General features: G+C 45.8%; 1 protein-coding gene across 19 annotated transcripts in view; it reads left to right on the top strand.

Moving 5' to 3' along the window:
• Positions 1-23,320, top strand: part of Nedd4l (NEDD4 like E3 ubiquitin protein ligase) — a 337,346-nt gene that overhangs the window by 252,304 nt on the left and 61,722 nt on the right. For 18 of the 19 annotated variants that reach the window (XM_076555369.1, XM_076555377.1, XM_076555367.1 and 15 more), the window contains one exon: positions 17,451-17,501. In XM_076555369.1, coding sequence (XP_076411484.1) covers positions 17,451-17,501 — 51 coding nt within the window. Of the gene's footprint in view, positions 1-17,178; positions 17,335-17,450; positions 17,502-23,320 lie in introns of those variants that run through there. The other variant, XM_076555366.1, reaches the window with a different exon arrangement.

A 23,320-nucleotide genomic window follows, 5' to 3' on the forward strand; every position in this document is an offset into this window, starting at 1 on the left:
CTGCCTAACAGAACTCACTTCAGAGAGGGAGAATTTATTTTGCCTGGCGTTTTCAGATGTGTCAGTCCATTGCCATCTGGTCTCGTGCTCCTGGGCAGAACATCCCTGTGTCGGGAATGTACAACAGCAGTTCTGTTCCTCTTGGATAGGAAGTGGTGTTCAGGAAGTTGCCAGGGCCACAGTATAAAGTCCCCGAAGATACATCCCTAGTGATCTACTTCCTCTACATCTGAGTACTTTTCACTACTTCCTAATAATGATTGGTAGGTATTCCCCAAGAGACTGATCCATTGATTAGTCAGATCCCTCTAGTCATCTGGAAATTCCAACACAGATGGTTGTTCTTTTTCTCTGGCCATACCTCAGTTCACGTAGCCACTCACCTACTGAAGGCCATCTTGACTGTGTACATATTTTCATAGTTGTGATAAAGTTGCTATGAACTTCAAACAAATAAATGAAATTTTAATAATCCAGTATTGACAGTATCTCACTGATTATGTAGCATCAGCCAGTACAGTTTAAAATGAGTTCATTATCTTATTGAAGTAGTAAATACTACTTGTGTTTCCAGCTTATCTACAAGTGCTGAAGAAAGACAGATTGTATTGTACAGTCACCCACATCTGTAACTGGATCCTTGGGACACATGAATTAAAAAAAAAGAAAAGGGAAGTGTTTTGAAGAAGGAATCTACTGATGAGACAAGATTTTTTTAAATGTTTGTGTATACATAAAATACATTTGAATTCACTTATGTCATGTATGTGCTTTATAACCTTCTGTACATGGCCTGAAGTGTTTTTAGTGTACTGTATGACCTGTCATGTAAGGCCAAGTGAGGAATTTTGAACCTGTGACATCATATTGGTGCCAAGAAAGTTGGGGATATTGAAGCATTTGGATTTATGTTTTCAGATTAGGGAGATCTACCTACAGTTGTTTTAATCAGATATTCCCATCACTGCCTTTGTTTTCTAGAAGGAAAATCCTTGTGTATGAACATGGCCTATGGGATTTAGGCATGACAGCAAGGTTTCCTGTTATGTGCTCTTGACTACAGTCACTAGTCAGCCATAAGACAGTTTGGGGGCAAACCTTTAGACAGTGTAATCACTCTTGGAGAATTTGTTTTTAACCTCAGAATCACGTACTTATTTGGGGTGGTCCAGTACTGGAGGTTTCCACGGGGCCTGAAAGCTGTGGCGAGGTGTGTTGGAAGGCTGGACGCGGTTACCCCAGCAGGCAGTACAGGCTGACAAGACTTTCCTGGCTGGTCTGCGGATGCAGTCTATCACCCTGTCATCTGGTTCTTTTCCTTCCAAGCTTGTGGGCCTGTCTTTAGTGTGTGCGCTTTCTAGGGCAGTATAATAAATGTCTACCAACATGACTTAAAATCAATGTTTGATTATTTTTCAAAGTTCTGGAGTCTTGTTCAAATCACTGTCACTGAACTGACGTCAAAGCTCCCCAGCTTCTAGTGGTCACCTGCATTCTCCCCGCTTACGATTGTGGTTATTTATGTTTCTGCCTGTGGCCATGTTGCCTGCTCTTCTGTCTGAGTGAGATCTCCACCTACCTCTCTTCTAACAGAGCACTTGCCTGGCCACACGATCCAGGAAAGCTTCCACATCACAAACAACACCCCTTTTTTAAATGAAAGGATGTGTACATTAATTTTGTTTACAGTGGAGAGGGTGTAGGTGTGGCGGTCAGAATACAGCTTGTAGGAGTTGGTTCTCTCCATCTGCCGTGTGGATCCCAGGGATCGAACTCAAGGATTCAGGAATGATGGCAAGTGCCTTAACGTGTTGAGCCATCTCATCGGCCCCAAAACAGCATCCTTAATTCAGTCCCACCTGCAAATACTTTCTTCCATGTTAGGTTAACATTTACAGTAGGGCCTAACATCTTAGGTCATTACCTAGCTTCCTCCTCCTCCTCCTCCTTTTTTTTTTTTTATTTATTTATTTTTTTTTAATAACTGTGCTGTGGTTTAACAGAAAAAAAAAAAAAAAAAAAGCCACTTGTGACCTGCAGGAGTTCATTGTTTCCCCAAGGTCCAGTGAGAAAATATACTTCATTCTGGTGCAATTACTAAGTACCCAGAGAGAGAGAGAGAGATGCATAAACTCTGTCTCTTGCAACAATAACAACGTGCATACATACACACAAGAAGACACAAACATAAGCAGTGGAAACACCCCTCGGAAAGAGGAAAGTTGTTATTACTCCTTTGTATATGTCAAGGGAACCTGAGTTTCTCTTGTCATGTGGAGCATTGAAACAGTCCAGGGAACTTACGTCTGGGAACCTTAGTCATGAGCATCAGGTTGAATCCTGGGTGTTTACTACATAATTGTACCCACTCACCGTAGGACAAGCCGAATACTGATACTTGAGCAAAGCAGACCTAACGGTGATACCTGCGTCTACGGTACTGGGAGTGGTTAAGTGAAACAATGCATTTTAAATGTTTACACTGTGGCATTGTAGATTGTCACTTACTTTTCTCCCCCCTTTATTCCCTTAAACAAAGCATGTTTGTGGATTGGATGTACTTAGCACACTGCCCTAAGTAAACAAGCATTGTTCTCTCTGGCCCCTTCCCCTGAGCACATGATGGCAAATTAAATATATCATGGGATACTATTTCAACGTTGGGTTGGATACAGCCCAACGTCCTAAATTCATTTTATATGACAGTGTCTCTCTGCGTCCTCATCCCCTCGGCATCTCAGATTGCAGAATAGCATATTTCTTCATGGAAAAATAAATAAATAAATAAATAAATAAATGGTTATGTTGCTGCCTGTAGCTGGTAGCATTTAGACGCTCCATAACATGACCGAGGGTTGCTTAGCCATCTCATTGATGACAGTTGCTTTCTAAGTGTTATTTTTAATCAAATCACCTTAGTATCTGCATGTAATGTACACACAGAGATATGTCTGTGTGTGCATGCTTGTGTGTGGATATGAGAGTGAGAGGGAAGGAGAGAGGGAGAGAGGGGAGGGAGGGGTTGGAAACACCTGTATTTGACTTTGGCATTTATAATCATAGCATTAACAATTCTATTTCATTAAAATTCTCACTGTGATTTCTTCATGTGCATGTGTGCATGAATATCTGTATGACGTACTTGAGAAGGTCAAAGGTCACTATCACATATTTTCTTCTGTGACTCTCCACCTTATTTTTTGAGACAGGGTCTCACTGAATAGGTTCTCCCTGGTTCTCACTACACTAGCTGACCACTCACACTGGCACTCAGGTGACAGATGCACGCTGCCATGCCCAGTATTTTGTGGGTGCTGGGATCAGTTACTCAGGCTTCTTCACACAGCAAATGCTTTACTGATTGAGCCCTTTCCCCAGCCCCTTACATTAATCTAAGAAGGAAAAAGAGGAGGCTGGAGAGATGGCTCAGTAGAGAAGAGCAGTAGATCATCTTCCAGAGGTCTCAGGTTCAATTCCCAGCACCCACAAGACAGCCTACACTTTCTGTAACTCCAGATCCAAGGGATCTCTTCTCTTTTCTGGCCTTCGTGGGTATCTGGCATGCATGTGGTGTATGGATATACAAGCAGGCAAAACACTCTTATACACAAAATAAAAATACATAAATAAATCATGAATGAAAGAGCAGTTGACTACCTACAAGTTTCTACAAGTGCCTACAGTTACCAATTAGCCTGGTAAACTAAGACACAAAGGGAAACCATGTGAAAAATGCCTACATCATTTTTTTTTCTTCAGTCATTAATTCTGCACACCCAGTTTCCCTTTCAACATCATGGGAATGACATGAATGAAAAGACCTTCCTACTTTACCAATCCTTCCTTGAAATCAAGTCTACTAAGGTTAATGCCTCAGACCATGCCCAGCCACCAAGCATTTGTTTTGCTTTCATAAATTTTGTTTATTACGTATGCATGTGTGTAACAGTATAGGTGTGTGTGTGTATGAGATGTGTGTAGAGGTCAGAGGGCAACTTCGGAAAGAAGTTCTCTCCCTCCACTGTGGGTTCTGGGGATTGAACTCGGGTCCTCGGGCTTGTGAGGCAAAGGCTTTTTGCCCTCTGAGCCACCTTGCCCTCCCCTTTGCCTCAATGCATGTGACTGTAATGATGACCCCAACCAGAGATATGACTGACTGCTAGGACACTGGGAGATGCACTGACTATTTTATAATCAAAAGCTTAACACAAACATTCCAGCTTAATTTCTTCATTTTTAAAAACTGTCATTTTTATAGTAAAATACAGTTTACATCTAAATAGGATTAAGAACAAATCTAAAATGAGGTGTTTTAAAAGCTACTGGAATTGAGAAGATGGGGTGACTTCAAAGGACATCTTCAGTTCCGTAATTATGAGCAGTGGCCTGAACTTGGCCCACACAGTACATCAAACCCTGTGCCTGAAGTCACCTCCTGAAATGGCTCCTTTGGGCCAGTCATTCATCCACAACTGTCGTTTTTATTTTCTTGAATGTATTTGTGCATCAGGTGGTAGTAGCCCCCTCCCATTCATGTATTTGCAAGTGTATGTGTACAGAGTATGTGTGTGCCAGGGCTTGCCTGTGTTGGGGCCACACCTAAGAGGGTATGCACGTGCATGTGGGCAGAGTTGATCTCCGGTTCCTTCCCTGATTGCTCTCTCTTTCTTGAGGAAAGGTCTCCTTTTTGAATCCAAAAGTCACCTCTCGGCTCGTCTGCTGAGTCAGCTTTCTCAGGGTCTGCCGTCTGCCGACCTGGAACTGGGATTACAGCATCCACGGGGATCCAGACTCACTCTGGTCCCCTCTTGCACAATAGGTGCTTTATCCACTGAGCCATCTCCCTAGCTCCACCACCACCCCCATATCATATTTTAAAGAAAAAAAAAAAACAGGCCATTTCTAAAATCCCAAGAGAGTGCCCCTACCTTAAATTTAGACCAAGTTCTGTAGTCTTTTATCTCCGTCCTTTAATTACATGGCCTTGCTTCATTTATTTACTTTTTAAAGGATAATTAACTTTCTAACATCTCATTCCATTTTTTTTTTAAATAAACCATGTCATTTGCCCCCACGGAATAGAATAGGGTTTCTCAAATTGAACATGCTGAACTCTTTGTAGTACAAGAGAAGATCTTTGATAGGAGACCAGACGAACTCACCCACAGGGTTGCTGAAAATAGCTGTGTGCTCTCCAGTTGGCCAGCCCTGGCAGGAACTCACTGCTCATCCTATTTCCCAACAGCCAATTTAAAACATTCACCACACAGCTTCATAGCATTCGGTGTGAGCGTGCATGAGCTTTCTGCACACAGATGTACAAAAGGTCTTTAGTCCCGTTTTCCAGATGAGAAACTCGGTCGAGCGAAGGCTCAGGGCTAATGATCTTCCAGCTCATTGATTCCTGAACTAGGACCAGCACCCCAAGCTCGGAGCATGTCCTAACTCCGTAAGAGACCTTTCCCTGTACCTGGTATTGGTGCCTGTGTGTACACCTAGACTTGGTACTTACGGTGGGCAATATGTCCTTTCTTTTTTCTCGCTTTGAGGCATCAGAACAAGATACTCAGTGCAACAGAGGTGAGTTTCAGGGCTAGCACTAAGGGGAGGCATCAGGCTACAAAGTTTAAGTAGGTCCTTCCTATCATTGTTGGACAGCCCTGTTGTAGGCTCTGGTGGCCTCACCCTGGTGGGCTTTTCCAAGCAGCTGGCTGCACAGATACTTACTGCAATCAGGGGTTCATATCTGGTGGTCAGTCATGATTCTTAGAAAAATATTCACAGGGGAGTAGTTGAGCTTTTCTTTCCAGGTTTTGAGGCATAACAAGGTTAGTGCTTAGCACACTCACTCTAACTGTCTTTGGTGGCTGGATCACAGGGACATCCTTCCCCCTTGGGACTTTTATTTAAAGCATACTCCTGTCCCCTGGCCCTTGTTCTTGGGCCTTCCTGGTTTTTGATGGAAACACCACTGTGTACTTCTGATTACAGCTTGACACAGACATGGCTCCTTGTTTCCGAAACTGCTTTTGCTTGGCATCTTAAACACCTAAAGGCAAACAGGGTGCTCATCCCTTGGTCTCGGCCTCTAGGGATGTCCTTGCAGCCATGTGGTGATCTGCCTCACCCAATGTTTTACTGATACATTATGTTGTGTTGGTGTTTAAGTATTCTTGGGGCTGGGGGGAAAATCATCTGGAAGATAAATATATGTCTTTCTTCAAATAACCAGGTCAGTCAGTCTGCCTCATGGCGCAAACTAAAAACAAATGACGGTGGAGTCCCAGGGTTCAAGTGTGAGCCCTGCCACCTTCAAGTGATGGAAACACCCGTTCTCCTTCCTTCTTCCCTGGTGCTCCAAGGGATCCCTATTACAGGAAGGCGAAAACCATGGTGACCACCAGGAGTTTCCTATGGAATTGCCCCAAAGTAGAAGGGACTCCTTCTGGAGTGGGAGGGAGATGGGATGGAATGATGCCCCCATCTGCTGAAGGGACCTTTAACAGTACCCGGAGACATATTTGATTGACCAAACAGAAGAGCTGATATGGCATCTAGTAGATCAAGGAGGAGACGCTTCCAAACGTCTACAAAACGTAGACAACCCCCCCACACACACACACACAGGAGACACCGGCCCAAGTGCTAATGGGTGCCAACTGTAGAAGCCACTGCTAGAATAGCATTTACTGGACCTGGTTGTCTGATTCCTGGCGACTCCTGTGCACAGCACCAGCCATTGTCACCCTCGCTTTGTGGGTGACCTTTGGTAGTAACTAGGAGATGTGTCTTTGCTCATGAAGTTGCTTCTGGGTAGACATGGGATTTTGATGTCTGAAATCTGCTCCTGTAGGAAGAAAGCTCCCCACCAGAGTGAAGAACAACGCGTAGGGTGGGCAGGCCACTCCAGAGAGGTGGCTAGAGACACATGCATTGACTTGATGACTGGCGCTCTCTCTTAAGGATCACATCCTCTGAGTCTATTTTTAAAGCAGGATTTGTCATTTTGGCTCCTTAGCCAAGCAGATATCCCTTGGCCACAACAAGCAAAATCCCTGGGCTTTGTCTGTGCACCTGTGGGTCTCATTACTATAAATAGCTCAGCCCTATTGGGCCAGCGGGCTAGGCCTCCAAACAGGCCCCCAGAATGACACCCCTCCCTTGGCTCCTCCACATTCCTGCCCCAGAGTTATTTTTAGCCCCATGTAGAAATGGATCCACCTAGGTCCAAGAATAGCATTGGCCGGAAGGGAATAGAGGGGAAATCGAGCCTTTGTACTGTTCAGATGATAGTTTACAATCGATTTGTGAACCTCTCTCGCTCTGCACTTCCCTCGGTACTTGCCGACTCTGGCCCCAAATAATTAAAAGTAAGCCGGGGAGCTTTTGAAACATGCTAGCCTCGTCGTCTGTCCCTCAGAAAGGTAGTGCCCAGGCTGAGGCATGTGCTGTAGGCTTAGACTATTACAGCCAGTCGATATGACGCTGCTCTAGAGGAACTGGAAGGTGGCCATGGGCCATGACCCGTAACGTGTCCCCAGTAGGTTATAGAGATCCCGAAGTGGTCTTTACTCGGTGACTAAAGTGGCATCTGCTACAATCCCAGACTTTCTCTAGATCAGTAGTTCTCAGCCTGTGGGTCTTGACCCCTTTGGGGGTTGAACAACCCCTTTTCACAGGAGTCACATATAAGATATCCTGCATATCAGATATTTGCATTACAGTTCATAACAGCAGTAAATTACAGTTATAAAGTAGCAACAAAAATAACTTTATGGTTGGGGGGGTCACCACAACATAAGGACTGTATTAAAGGGTCACAGCGTTAGGAAGGTTGAGAACCACTGTTCTTGATCCTTGGAAATCCTTAGTAGAGGTCATTTTCTCTCAAGACAGAGACCAAATGAACTAATTTTCCCCAAAGCTTTGAAAATTTTACTCTACAGTCCTTTCCACTAACACTGTATGTAGAAAGGGAAGTATCTCTTTCCCGTGTTTCTTTCCTGCCTCAGGAGAAAGAAGTTTCACGTTGTCGCTGAGGTTTGAAGGAAACTTTATAATTACCTCGTTAATAGACCTGACTTGATGATGGATTTTATGCTCTTAAACAATGTTTCTGCTTAGTGGACCTCAATAAAGAATTTGAAAACTCAGTTCTTACACGTTTTCAAGTTGACGTCTGTAATTTATCAGAAGTTGGATAATTTAGTCCAGTAGTTAGAAAAGCTGTAACTTCAGACATATTTCAGAAAGTACCCATGATGCCAGGTGATTTAGTCCCGTGGTTGCAGATACAGCTCATTTTGAGGAAAATATCCATCACAGACTGAATTAGTAAAGCCGTTCTTTATGGTTAACATAATCGGCCATATTAAGCTCGTTTTCTGGCAGAAGATTCCTGATTTCACCTTTTAAATCAAAGACACAGAAGAATCAAAATTGTTATTGTCCTGTGAAATTGTCACCTCAGTCAAATGAGGCGTGACTTCTTCATGTCCGCTTAGCTTCATTGCCCTCCCAGGAGCTGTATGCTCTCCACCTGCCCCTTCATTTCGGGTTAGAGTCAAAACAGACTGTGGTAAGAATCGGAGGGATAAGGGGGGGAGCCTTCCTTGGAAAGCCCATGAACCAAGACTCCAGAAAGCAAGCATAGTCCTCTGTGACTCAGTACAGTTACAGGGAAGCTGACATGTGGAAGGATCTAGACGGTTTGTTTGGAGCTGTCCTTAGCCAAGTGCCCTGGGAAACTCTGCTTTCGATGATAGGGTTAAGAAAAATAATTTTAAATGACCCAATTTGTTTTCTTTTTTGAACTTATATTTTACTCATCTCATACTTGTATGATAATGCCGATGAAGAGGAAAGGAAGTCCTGGGGAATCTGCTTGTGGCCAATCCTCTTTTGGAATGCGTAGCCCTGATGTTGTGACTTTGAGAGGCTGTGGAATGGGTACTGTGGCGTGATGAACTAGGGTCTCCTGGGGAGGGGGTTACCTGAAGGTGATGATATACCCTCAAGATGGTGAGCTGTTGATGCCCAGCTAGCTGGGTTTCTGTTCTGGCGGCTGTCTCCTCCTAAGGAAGGCCTCTTACCCGCCTCTGGACAGTGCTGGCCCATGTGAGTGAGCTACGTGTGAGCTTACATTCCTTGCAGTCTTGAGGCTCTCCCCAGAGCTCAGCTGGAGTTTCTCCCCTACAAACTGATGGAGTCCACTGGCCAGAGATGTGATTGCAGCCAAAACATGACCGGTGGAGAAAAGAGACTAGAAGGATCTACCTAGGATGCCAAGGCTCAAATTACAAAGCTTGTTTCATGGAGCTCTGAGGAAAAAATGAACTCATGTCCTTGCATAAACCTCTGTGATTCTAACTCAGCATCCTTAGTCATTAAATATCCAAGAGTGAATGAACACCCAGCACTTAGGTTACCCTGTAATACAGTTGCTGGGTTGCAGTTCTCCATATGTCCAAACTGTTGGCGAGCCAGAAATCAAGATGGACTGTCAGTTTCTTATGCTTTGACCTGTGAGGAAGAGCTTTTAGCCTCACGTCTGGTAATGAAGTCAAAATATTAACTACATTGAACCCATAATATACTTTATTCATACTGTTTCCTGACAGTGCATTATTTATTATGGGTGTCTGATGTTAATTACCTAAAGTTATTCTATTCTTTGGTTCTGAAGAAAACAAGACCCAGACTTCCTTTTACACATCCACTGTTAAAATTAGCTACAGAATGTATTATTTTCAAACTTCCAAGAGGAGAAACGAGACATGTACCTTAAGAAAATCATCTTAAATTCTTGGGAAATGAAGACAAATAGTACCTTAAAACTCTTAAGTACAGAATTAGACGGTTGTTATGTGAACCCAGCAACACATTGTCATTTAGCTCTGAAGGTTGCTGACAGATGAGTGGCTTTGTAACAGGTAGGATGTGTGTTAGCAGACTGTTCCTTGAAGGTTTTGTTTTTTGGGTTTTTTTTTTTTGTTGTTGTTGTTGTTGTTTTGTTTGTTTTTGGTGGGACAGTCAACAATCTAATCTTCCTTTGCAAGGAGGTACTGAAGGAAGGGTGCAAGGAAGATGTTGACAGCAGGGCCTCCTGCAAAGGTGACTAGCTTTATAGAAAGTGCCTTTGCCCAGAACCAAGTGCCACTAGATGACTATGAAGCAGATGATGCCGCCAGCTACCGTGAAGCTAGACTCAGAATATAGAAAGGGACAGTGGCCTCCTCCCTTTGAAAAGATGTACATTAGTAGATTATAGTTGGTGTTCCTTGGTCTTACCTGATAAAAGACTTATCTTCACAGACAGGAAGAGAAGGGTGGTAAGGACCTTCAAGTCCTGGTTTCCTGGGTAACCAGCTGGCTTACTGTGATTGGACTGCAGGCAACTGGGAAAGAGACGCTGCCATACCTGCTTCTCGAATGGTCTTCTTCCACCAATGTCTTCCTTAGTGTGTAGGCCAGAATGAAGTTGGGAGCATTGGTCTTAGAGGATTACTCATGGGTGGGGACCAGTCTCCAGACTTCATAGACTGCCTCAACCTGCTGACCAGAGAGCCCAGGTGGGTGTGTGCCAAGCCTTCCATTCCCAGGAGACTAGACCCTCCTGTTTCCTCAGCTGGATAACCTTGAACTTTCTCAGCTGCTCTCAGCCAGCCCAACTTCCTAGCATGCTGTTCTTGACAGTCATCTTTTGTCTAATGCCCTGCCCGCCTTCTCTCGTGTTAAGCCAGCCACATGAAGCCTTTGAGACTCTTCTGGTTAGTTTTGACTGTCAACTTGACACAGCCTAGAATCACCATGGAAGAGAGTCTTGGTGAGAAATTATCTAGATCACGTTGTCTTACGGGAGCGTCTTTGGGGGGTTGTCTTGCTAACTGATGTAGGAAAACCCATCCCACTCTGGGCAGTACTATTCCCTGGAGAACACTCCAGCAAACACTCAAAGCTTGTCTTCCCTAAAGTCATTCTGGCCTTGACTGTGGCTGAACAAGGTCTGCGGCAGCAGGCCATGCATCCTGTTACAGAGAATCGGGGTTGTATGAGTCTGAGCACAGATTGGCACTGGACATGTGGGTTGTCCAACTTGAGATGTTGAGAAGTGTGTCCCATGGCATCCCTCAGAGGGATGAGGAGATGTTTTGACCTGAGAAATATTGTTCACATGAGGAGTCTGGTCGCCCAGCATTTGCACGTACCCCTCCAGTTGACTTATATATCCAGCTCTGCTTATCAGTTGCTTAGGTTGTAAAGATCATTCCTATGTTCCCCTGTTGACCCTGTGCCCGAGATACACTTAATATTTGAGGGAAAAGTGAGTGAGTGCTCTCCAGTGACCTCCAGGCCCTCGGTGAAGAGAGTATCAGGAATATAATTTCCCTGGTGTCATAGCTGAGCACTCAGAGCAACTGGGACCCCATGTGAGCCCATGAAGACCCAACCTAGTGCATGGCCTAGTTATGTCCCTGAATGATATCTAGACTGTAACAGCAGGACTCTTGTCTGCCAGCACAGTTGTCCTTGCTCCATCTACCTCTCTGTGCCTTCTGTTTATGTTTTCAAGAAAAGCATCCCTTAAAATAGATGTTCTTCCCGATGGTGCTCGAGCTGGTGCGGTGTAACCATACCACCTCCCAGACTGCTTTCACTGGAGCCTTTTCGGGTCCTGGGAGTTTGCTGTGAGATTGTGTTGACATGGAGGCCTGGTTTGTTGTTACAAATAAGAACCACTGTCTCCAGGACACACCTTACTCCGTTTCAGTGAGTGACAGATTTCAACCCTACCGGCAGGAACTAAATAACACAGGAGCCAGCAGTGTGGGGGAACCATTTAAATCTCCCCTCTTGCTCCTACTCTCTTTTTCCGTGTGTGTGTGTGTGTGTGTGTGTGTGTGTGTGTGTGTGTGTGTTCGTGTTCTCTCGTACATATGAAGTGGATTTGAATAAGAGCACAAGAATTCAGGTAATTCACCGTGGCACATTTTCTTTGATTTTAGTGGAATGCCATATGACTGTTATCCCCCATTAAGTTAATATATTTTGAAACATTTCGCTTTAAAGCCAGAAGCCCCAGGTGGTGAAACGTGGGCTTATGGGATGTGGGCATAGTATGGCGGGGTCCCTTGTAACACGGAGAGAAGTGAGATCGTTCAGCATGGGCTGTAGTGGGGATGCACTGGGGGCTGGTGCAGGGTGACGTAGGTGGGGTATGATGGGGGCTCATGTGGTGTGGGATGTGGGCAGGGGTGACGGGGACCTTGTGCAGTGCAGGCTACTCTGGGTGGAGGCGCAGTAGGGTGAAGTGCAGGGGGTTTGCACAGTGTGCCCTCGGCAGAGGTGTAGCAGGGCGTATACGGTGTAGGCCGTCGCGTGGGCCCATAACCGGTTCGTGGGCTGGGGGTGCAGCTGCAGCAGGGCTCGTGCGATGTGGCCTGCAGTGGGGGGTACAGTGGAAGCTTGAGCAGCGAGGAGGTGGGCGGAGTATGACGGGCTGGTGGGATGTGGGTGGAGGTCAAGGGGCTTGTGCGGTGCATGCTGTGGGCATCCGTGCAGCAGAGGCTCAGGACTCGTAGGCAGAAGCCAAGTGGGGGCTTGCGTCGCACAGGCTATGGGTGGAGAGACCAAGCGACTCCTGGTGTCCTCCGAGCCATAGCATTCCCCTGCCTACATGGTACAGGCTGGTGTGCCTGACAAGTGGGAGGAGAGCACACGTCTTTCCTCTTGCCTGTGATGATGACAAAGCCGGCGTCAGGCCTCACTGAGGAATGAGACGGGGTCTAAAGAAGGAATGCATCGGGTGACCTTCAGGTGGCTCTCCAGATACTGAGCTGTGGAGGAGAGACTGTATTTGACATTCGATCCAAACCCTTCTGTGGAAGTTTCTCAAGCGGTCTGTTCTTTGCATAGCCACGTGCGTGCTTCCAAATGGCTGCGGGGTAAAAGAGCTCCCCACACTATCACTGGTGCAGCAGCCTGAGGGGCTGTGGTGAGTGGTTGGATGTGTGAGAGGAGGTCATTTTTTAACTCATGAGTTAAGAAACACTAATTACATAGCTTTGCTCCGTGTGGAATCGTTGCCCCCCAAGAATTTCTGACCCTTTTTCGTGCCTTGCCTTATGGGTGTAGCGCTCGCCCTTCCTGTGAAGAGGTTGTGATGTTTACCTCAGTGTGTAATATACAAAGATGCAGCCATATTCTGTCCTGATGTTTAAATTCTAAATCTCTAGTTTACGTTGTAAATTCTGTATATACTTGGATTTGTTGTAAGAAATTTAATTTTAGAAGTTACTACTTAGAGATGTCCAGGGTAAAACTTAAGACAATACCATTGGACAGTTTTCAGTTGAGTAGCTTTCAATTTTATATATTTATTTTTGGGGATATCATATAAAAAGAAACAACTTTTCACGGTTGATAATGTTGGGGTATGTGGAGTGTATGTGTGTCCTATGCCTGTGGAGGTCAGAAGTCAACATCGAACCTGCCTCTCTCTCCTTATGCTAGGCTTACAGGTCACCCCCCACACCAGCTTTTTTAGATGGGTTCTGGAGATCCAAACTCAGGTTCTTGCACTTGCAGTAGCAAGCACTTTATTTACCCACTGCTCCATTTCTTCAGCTCCAAAAACCTCATCTGAATCACAGCTCACTCCATGTGTTCACTTACGTGTGTAACACGGTACTTGTATTTGGTATGAGGCATTGTAATTTTCAATGAAGGCTGCAGTGTCTCAAAGCTAGAGACATGCATCATATGCCTGAGGTCTTGTATTTGATCCCAACACCAGAAGGTAAAATAAAAAAAAAAATCTTACTAATCACTTCCTGAATATGTAGCAACAATAATATATCACAGCCTTTGTCTGGAAAAGAAGGGGGTAATAGGGTAGGGTTGTGGGGGTGTTTGGCGAGTTTGGATTCCACTCTTCAAGTGCTGCTGTGATCCATAGACCAGGGGTCTGTGTGGACCTTGGAGTGGGCATGTTCCTTGAGAAACTGAATCTCCTGTATCTTGAAGACAGATAAGCCTTGTGTCCACTTCAGAGTTGCCATCTCTAACCGTGTGCTCATAGGGACACCAGGGCTGCAGTATGGTTTCACTGGAGCCATGGTTACAGTCCCCAGGCATCTGCCCCCGATGATATTCAAAACCCCTGGTGATGTACCTCCGTATAAATACAGTGCACCCTCCCTGGTGATGTACCTCCATATAAATACAGTGCACCCTTGCTCCCGTGCTTGTTTCAAAGGGCAAGGCGAAAGTGGTGCACACCCATGATCCTAGAGTGCAGGAGACCAGGGCAGGAGGATAGCCTGGGATATATAAAGGAGACCCTGGATCAAAAAGGCAAAGGAGACCAGGCTGTGCTGGCGCACGCCTTTAGAGGCAGGCAGATCTCCAAGTTTGAGGCCAGCCTGATCTTCACAGAGAAACCCTGTCTCAAAGGGAAAAAAAAAAATTAAAAAGACAAAGGAGGCAGGCAGTAAGCAGAGTGGATGATGGAATGAATGAAGAGAAAAGTGGTCCTGAATTGAGTTCACTGGTGTTTAAGGAGTGAACACTAAGATCTGTGTGTTTATTCACTTTTCCAATAATGCAGTTGAGATTGTGTTTCACCTTCCATGACCGGTTTTGGAGGCTTCAGTGTGCATCCTCACTGTTGTGTACATTAAACACATGCGTTGTCATTACATCAGAGGATTATTGAATGACTCGTCAGAAGAGAACATAAGTAATGTTGTTACTAACCTGAATACCTTCACTGGGGGGGGGGGGGATGAGTAATACTGGTTGAAAATGACACTTAGTACTTACAGATAGAAGAAATGCCAAATGTGCTGTGGGTTGTAGTTTGGTCTTTGTAGCTTTGTGTGGTCATTGTGTTTGTTGGAAATGTTTCTGTATTGCACATTTCCCAGCATGCCTCAGAGAATTCAGGAAACCGTGATTTGTGGGAAGGAATAAATTGGGAGGTGGCATGAAAAGTGATGTATACCGAGTGACCACTTTAACAGAGACCCCAAAAGGTTGCTCCAGACTGTGTTATCACGGGAGTCCCCACAACTGAGACGCAACATCCGAAGAGAAGCCCCGAGTTGTTGCGTACCTACCTGCCTTGCTCTCCACACCTTACTGAGATGCAGAGTGTAGGTTGGGGTAGACTCAAGAACCATTTCCCCCTGTAGGAACTTCATCCTCCGGCTGCTCATGCCGCACTCAGGTGTAAGTGCCTGCTTCTGCAGCTTGCTACAGGCCTAACCCACAGCCAGACACACAGCCTGCGCCGGATGCTCATCTTGGCGGCGTTTGTCGCCATCACTGTCAGCGCCGGCTGGGTTCTTGGCTTTCATCATTTGGCTAGAGCCGAGCTCCCTGTCAGTTTGAAACTAATGTCTCTCCAGAAAAACAACGAGAACACATATAGATGGTTCACTGGGTTTTGGCTAAACTATATTAACGTTCACAATTCATCGAGTTGCCTTTTAGCAATCCCTGCCCCTTGATGATCACGTGCTGCGTCCTTTGAATATCAGTAGTTGAGGTAGAGGGGAGGGGGACGAAGCCTTAATCTATGCACCATTTATGGCTGATCTTGAACAGATCTATTTCTTTTGTTGTTATTTTTTATTGTATGGTTAAGTGATATTTACAGAGGTAGTATATAGCATTAATAATGTCAACCAAGTAGAAGACGAATACACTAGCCCCATAATTCCTTACACTGGTGTGAGTCAGGGTGGTTGGAGATGGGACTGCAGGCTGTATGGGGACACTGCCATTATTTTCCAGGCCTTCTGCTGAGTGCTGCTTCAACATGCAGAGTGTGTGGGCACTTCCCTTCCAACCTTTTGCTGGACAAGGATCCCCCATGTTGGGCTGTAGCAGACACAGCTAAGGAAATGCAAGAACCAAAAATTCCAAAAGAGCATTCGTAGCAGGGGAGATGACTCCTTCAATAAAATGTTTGTCGTGTACACGTGAGGACCTGAGTTCAACGTGTGAAAATCTGGGCATGGTGGTATGTGCACTGGCTGAGCAGGCACAGGTGGATCCCTAGGACTCTTGTGGGCAGCTAGCCTAGCATTTATGGTGAGCTCCAGGGCAATGAGAGACCCTCTCTCAAAGAACAAGATGAACTCTGCCTGAGGAATGGTACCCAAGGTCAGCCTCTGGCCTCCCATTCGAATGTTGTCCATGTACATGCACCCAGATGCAGAAAACGCATGCACACACAAACATACAAACACTGAGGGCACTCTCGTTCTTCATACACACCTGGCCGGTGCTGAGTTTCTAGTACCCAACGTGCATCATTTGGAGGAGACAAGCTAGCTTTCCAGTTCATCACATTTTTAACCTATCTAGAAGGAAATGCCCAAGCCTGTAGTTAAATCATTTCCATAAACCTTGTTCATGCTTACCTGATGTTTCACTAAATGGGAGAAGAAAAAGGCATGTCTGTAAATTCGGAATATTTCTCAGTAAACCAATCGGGTGCAGATGAGGATCTCTAGGTCTCGTTGCTTTTTAACAGTGGTCGTGGAAAGAGTTTGAAGGTGCAGAGAATCGTCCAGCCCCTCGCGAGTGTGTGCAGGAGGGGCAGCTGTGCACCATGGGGGAGGTAGTTGCGATCTGATTTGTGCCCAAGGTCCTCTGGACACCAGAGGCCAAGCCTCACGTGCTGTAACCACAGGACGTACCTCAGCCCAGCTGCTCTAGATCCTGAGCTCTGACTCCCAGGGTGACTCCCAGAGTCCGAGAAGGGACTAATGAGTCCCAGAACCAGTGCCACACTGGTCCCGTTCAAGTCATGAAGAAGCAGGCTGTGTGGTAGATCAAGAGAGCAAGGAACACAGCTTTTCCAAACTTACAGCCTTCTTCCCTAGATGCGGATTCCCCAGTAGCATACTTACTGGATAGAAAAAAAAATTGTTTCTTCCCTTTTTATGACCTGTAGTTTATAAGATGTATTAGTAACTAAGCCACGCATACTTCTTCAGACTCTCCGCTCTTGGGAAGCTCTTGAGTTTATAGCAGGATAAGTACATGTTGAAATGTTCCCAACATTTCTGTCCTGCCTTCTTTTTAAGCTGGGTCCAACTCTGCCCCCAAACCCTAAATGGCCTTCTGTGCTTCTTCCCTGACTGGCCACATGCTCCCAGCCCTACGAGAGGATTCTTTTGCCCTTCTTTTTGGAGGTACGCACAGATTGTCAGTCACGTAAAGGCCAGATGTTGGACCGGCGCTTCCAGGTCTCCTGGTGACAGCTTGGCACCTCACTTGGCCCTCAGCCTTCACCCTCCCCCTTCACCGCATCCATCCCAGGTCCTGGACTCCCGTCTCTTCATGCAGTGAGACAGTTTTTCAGAAATTCTGTCCCTCCACTCGGGGAACAGAGAGCAACATTAACGCTTTGCTCTTCTTCTTCTTCTTCTTCACAGACACGAGACGACTTCTTGGGTCAGGTGGACGTGCCTCTTAGTCACCTCCCGGTAAGGACTGTTCCAGGCTCTTGCATGCTGGGGGTGGGGGTTTTAGAGATTGCCAGCTGGGGTGTCTGTAGAGTATGACAGACATGACTAAGGGGTTGAAATGGGGAGTGTGTGCCTGGCCATGGCTCTTTGCTAGAAGGTGTTCCTCTGGAGGGGTCACTTGGAGGTTGACTTAGCTGCACAAATCCCCATGTCTGAATCACATGAACGCTCTTGTCAACATCTCTGCCTCACTCCTCTTGCTCCTGGCTCTTCCACCTTTAGACGCTGCCCCTTAGGTTCTCTTCTCCTGTCTTAAGCTTCGTTTTTGTTTCCATGTGGCCGTTGGGCTGGCTTGCTGCTCGCTTCCCTTTGGATAAAATAACTGCATCCGCACAGGCTGCCGTTTCCCAGGTTTTATGTTTACGGTTTTCCATCTGCTTGGAGATGGAAAAGAACTGTTGTTTCTGAGTGTGCTGGTCCACTGGAAATCCCACCCTCACCTCAGAGTGTTCCAGGTTAACCCCTGCGGCTCTGCCTCTCTTCTTCCCTGCTCAGTGAGCGAACAGTGGGGGCTGTGGACTGGGCCTGCAGTTTGGGGGTGGGGGGGATCACCTGCACACTGCATCAGCGTAAATAGGATGGGGAGACAAGAGCTGGAGGCCTCGGTGGCCGAGTTTGGTGTCTCATATACCAGCCGCCATTTCTTGGATTGTACCACCCTCCTCCTGGCCACCTTTCCCCAGACGGCTCAGGGTGTCAGAAGTAGCAGCTACGAGAGGAGAGTCGAATATTTCTGCCTTACAAGGGCATTGTGTTTTTCAGTCCTTGTGCAAGCATGTAGCATAAATAGTCTATAAACTAAAATGACTGGAGGGATCCAGGGCGAACCTGCTGTGTGGAAACCGGGGCTGTTCCAATGGTGAATGCCAGGGAAGACTCCTCCTGGGGAAGCTTTGAAGATGTGTTGAGAAGGAATAAAGTGGCAATCGACTTACTCTTTTTTTTTTTCAAAGTTTTTTTTTAACATGGGTGGGGAGGGGGTATGAGTACATGCCCACAGAGGCCAAACCATGGAGGTGTCACATCCCTTGGAGTTGGAGCTGCAGGCCTTTGTGAACCACCCCATGTGGATGCTGAGATACGGACTTTAGGCCTCTGGTAGAGCAGGAAGCTTTCTGAACCACTGACCCATCCTCTCCAGCCCCAAACCTGGTGATTCTTTGCAGTTCTCACTGAGAGGCTCTGAGTGTCTCAGAAGCTGCAAGGAAAGGTGTCAGAGTCAGGGTCACTGTTGCCACAGTGACACATCGTGACCAGAGCAGCCTGGGGAGGAAAGGGTTTATTCAGCTTATGCCTTCATATCGCTGTTCCTCAGAGGAAGACAGGACAGTTAACTCAGGCAAGGCAGGAACCTGGGCCCACTTAGAAGCGCTGCTTCCTGGCTTGTACCTTATGGCTTGCGCAGCCTGCTTCCTTATAGAACCCAGGACCACCAGCCCAGGGATGGCACCACCCACAATGGGCTGGGCCTTCCCCCATCAATCCCTAATTAAGAAAATGCCCTCCAGGCTTGCCTGCAGCCGGGTCATATGAAGGCATTTTCTCAGTTGAGGCTCCCTCCTCGCAGATAACTCTAGCCTGTGTCAAGTTGACAGAAAAGTAGCCAGTACACAAGGCTCAGGCGTCCCGACTCGGGGTTTTCCCTGTCATGTTCTTTAAGTTAAATCTGGGAAGTCATGCTTCCAGTTTTGAAAACAGTGTTGATCAGTTAGCTACTTCTCATGGCTGTCCCTAGCCACTCGTTTCCCTAAAGTAAGAACCGCGTGTTCTTCAGGGGAAAGGATTGGACTCATAAGTGAGGGTCTGGAGAGGTGGCTTAGTGGTTTAGAGCACTTACTGGGCTCTAAATTGAACCCAGAATCCAGCACCCATGTCCAGTGGCTCACTGCCACCTATAAATCCAGCTCCAAAGGTCCTGACATCCTCTGGGCTTTTCAGGCACTCACACATGTAGCTACAGACACATTACACATACACTCAAGTTTGGTGGAGTTGGTTGGTCGGTTGGTCCGTTGGTTAGTTGTAACCTTAAAAAAAGAAAGAGAGAGAGGAAAGAAAGAAAAGAAAAGAAAAGAAGGAAGGAAGGAAGGAAGGAAGGAAGGAAGGAAGGAAGGAAGGAAGGAAGGAAGGAAGGAAGGAAGGAAGGAAGGAAGGAAGGAAAGAAAGAAAGAAAGAAAGAAAGAAAGAAAGAAAGAAAGAAAGAAAGAAAGAAAGAAAGAAAGAAAGAAAGAAAGAAAAGAAATACTAACTGTAGTGGCACAAGTCTTTCATCCCAGCACTTGGGAGGCAGAGGCAGGCCATCTCTGTGAGTTTGAGGCCAGCCAGGGCTCTGTGAGATCCCTATCTCAAAGGAAAAACAGAGCCATAAGTGAAAGTTTCACCAACTTTCTCCAGGGTGCCCTCGGTGTGTGTGATTTAGGGGTGGCTGGTTATAAAGGTAGCATAGCTTCCAGTGAGTAGAGGTGGAGTCTTTAGATGACAAGTCAGTACAGGGAATAATTGGACTTTGGAGTCTTGAGTGGTGATCAGACTAAGCTTTCAAAGAAGTTGGCACTACCAAGGCCCAACACTAGAATAGAAACCAGCTGATTAAGATCATTGTGTGATTGCAGTACATGATGTGAATATATGAAAAGAGTGTAATAAAAGTCAATATTTCATATAATTAATATATACTAAGAAAAATTTAATTTTAAGACCCCATAGGTAGGACATCCTTCTGGTTATGAAAATGTCCAGAGAGAATTCTATGTTATAGCACCATAAACCCCTAGACCAGTGGTTTTCAACCTTCCTACTCCTGTGACCCTTTAGTACATACAGTTCCTCATGTGGTGGTGACCCTCCCAACCATGACATTATTTTCATTGCTACTTCATAACTATAATTTTGCTACTGTTATGAATCTTAATGTAAATATTGGTGTTTTCCAGAGGTTATAGGGTGACCTGTGTGAGGCAGTCATTCTTCCCCCCAAAGGGTCACAACCCACAGGTTGAGAACCATGGCTGTAATGCAGATGGATTAGCAGTTTGAGCTAATTACCTTCCCAGAGATGGAGCACAGTTTCTACTGAAGGGGGAAGGAGGTGAAGATCCATCCATGTCATAGTAGAAGCCAAGTGGTGTATTCTGCATGTCCTTGGGCTTGGGACCCTGGATTTGGAGTCCTGTTGCTCGTGTGTTTGGCTGCATGTCATAGGACATTTGTGGGGAAATTGCACAGATGTTCATTCGGTGTGGTCGTGAACAGTGTGAGAATGTGTTCGATCTGTTTTGTGGAGTACATGATAGATGTTGTGTTGACAGCTACGTAACCATTGTTATGGTTAGATTGAGTGTGGCCTGCAGATGCAGTATTTGTCAGAAATGTCCCATCTTAGGTGAAAGAAACAAAGAAGATGAAAAATGTTTCAGTTGTCCTTTGAATTATTAACTTTGGAGAAGGTTGGGGCTGAGAGAGAGCTCAGTGGTTAAGAGTGTTTGCTGCTCTTGGGAAGGACCAGAAGTTGGGCTCCCAGCATCCACGGCAGATGTCTCACAACAGCCTACAACTCCGGTGGGAGAGTCTCAAACCCCTTCTGGCTTCTGTGGGTGCCCACCTGCGTGGTGCGCGCGCACACACACACACGCAAGTAATTATGAAAAAAAAATCTTTAAATAATGGAGAAGATCCAGTGGAAAGCTAGAATGTGGGGAACAGTGGCCCTGCTAGCCACTCCTCCTAGCCTTTTTAAAGGTTAAGGGACCTGATGAGTGTATCTGTGTGTGTGTGTGTGTGTGTGTGTGTGTGTGTGTGTGTGTGTCTGTCTGTCTGTCTGTCTGTCTGTCTGTCTGTCTGTCTTAAGGTTTCTGTTGCTGCAACCACACACCATGACCAAAGAGCAAGTTGGGGAGGAAAGGGTTTATTTGGCTCACACTTCAGCATTACTGTTCATCACTGAAGGAAGTCAGGACAGGAACTCAAACAGGGCAGGGTCCTGGAGGTAGAAGCTGTTGCAGAGGCCATGGAGAGATGCTGCTTTACCGGTTTGCTCACATGGCTTGCCCAGTCTGCTTTCTTATAGAACCCAGGGCTACCAGCCCAGGGATGGCACCACCCACCATGGGCTCCCCCTGTCCCCATTGACCACTAATTGAGAAGATGCCTTACAGCTGGATCTCAAGAAGGGATTTCCTCAGCTGAGGCTCCTTCCTCTCTGATGACTCTAGCTTGTGTCAAGTTGACACACAAAACCACCCAGGACAATACGGTTACTCATTGATAATATACTCCCATTAGCAGCTGGAGAATTCATTCCTTGAATAGTCACTGATAGATGGAATTCTGGTCTCTGTGGATGAGTCAGTGAAGCCAGTTCCTCCTCGTGGAGCTCTGTGCTGCCATCGCTGCAGCCACGTGTGGTCCTTAAGCATTTCAAATACAGCTGCTATGATGGAAGGGCCCATTTATAATTATTTGCCATTTTCATTAAGGTTTAAACGTAAGCCACGTTGGCAAGGGACGACTATTATCGGATGACCCCTCTGAAAACTAGACCAGAATTCCATGGCTTGGGTCAGAAATGTGGTTTTCATTCTCCTTTTCCATAAATCATACTTTCAGACACTGGGCCAGCCATGGGTTGGGGATCCTGAACTCCCCAGACATCCTTGTGAGTTTCGTTCCTTTCCTCCCGCTTCATATCGTTTCTCTGTAATTCTGCATGTAATTATACAAAGTATTTCATTTGGGTAATAGTAAAAGTCTCCAAAATTAAAATTATAGAAATAAACTTTTTTCCAAATCAAAATTAACAACTTAATCACCTATTCCTCCATGTTTATGTGTGTGTGTGTGTATTCACTTTTTAAAGTATTATTATTATCTATTTTTTGTTATGCCTGGTGCTGAGTTATCCAAGGACCTTTTCATAAATTTATGGCCTTTATATTCTTCTCTCCACCCTCGTGTGTGTGTGTGTGTGTGTGTGTGTGTGTGTGTGTGTGTGTGTGTATGTGTACACGCGCATATGCTTGAGTGCGTGCCATGGCACTTGAGTGGAGGTCAGAACATCACCTACAGGAGCCAGTCTTTCTACTCTGTGGATCCCAGGGATTGAACTCAGGCTTGGCAGTTCCTTCCACCCACTGGTCCATCTTGCAGGCCCTATAAAGACATTGTTATACCCGTATGTGATGTGATAGACTTGGTGCGTACCCCTCCCCATACCCTCTGTGCTTACTTTTTTTTTCCTGTGTTGACTCCCTTTCTTCCTCGTAGACGCCACACAGTGAGAAAAAACATGCAGTTTGTCTGAGGTTTAACTTAATAGACTCCAAACCAAATTAATCAGAAAACAATAAAGTGATTTCGCACTAAATAAGGGGGTATTCCTTATTATGGTATTTCAGACTAGGAGCAAGCTGCTATCTTGTTAATTTGGATAGTCTGTCTTTATTCTTTAAGGGAGCTCCTTTCTGATGCCCAGTCTATGAGAAAGTTCTTGTGGAAATCAGGAATTCGATGGCAGGAGGACAAGAGAAGTGACCTTAGTGTAGACGGCTATGAAATTGCTAGAAATAACTTGAATGTACTCCATATGTGTGTGAGAGAAATACTGTGGCCCTCCCAACTGAAGGCCTTTTTTCATTGTTGAACGCCTGTCACAGCTGTTACTAGCAGATACTTGGATTTGCAATATTAAACTGTGCCTTCAGAGCCTCAGGCTTGCTTTCCTGAGCTGTCTCCATTTGTCGCCATGAATTCTCTGACCCAGAGAGCCCCCCTCCCATCCC

This window comes from Peromyscus maniculatus, chromosome 19 (genome assembly GCF_049852395.1).
Source record: "Peromyscus maniculatus bairdii isolate BWxNUB_F1_BW_parent chromosome 19, HU_Pman_BW_mat_3.1, whole genome shotgun sequence".
NCBI lineage: Eukaryota > Metazoa > Chordata > Mammalia > Rodentia > Cricetidae > Peromyscus > Peromyscus maniculatus.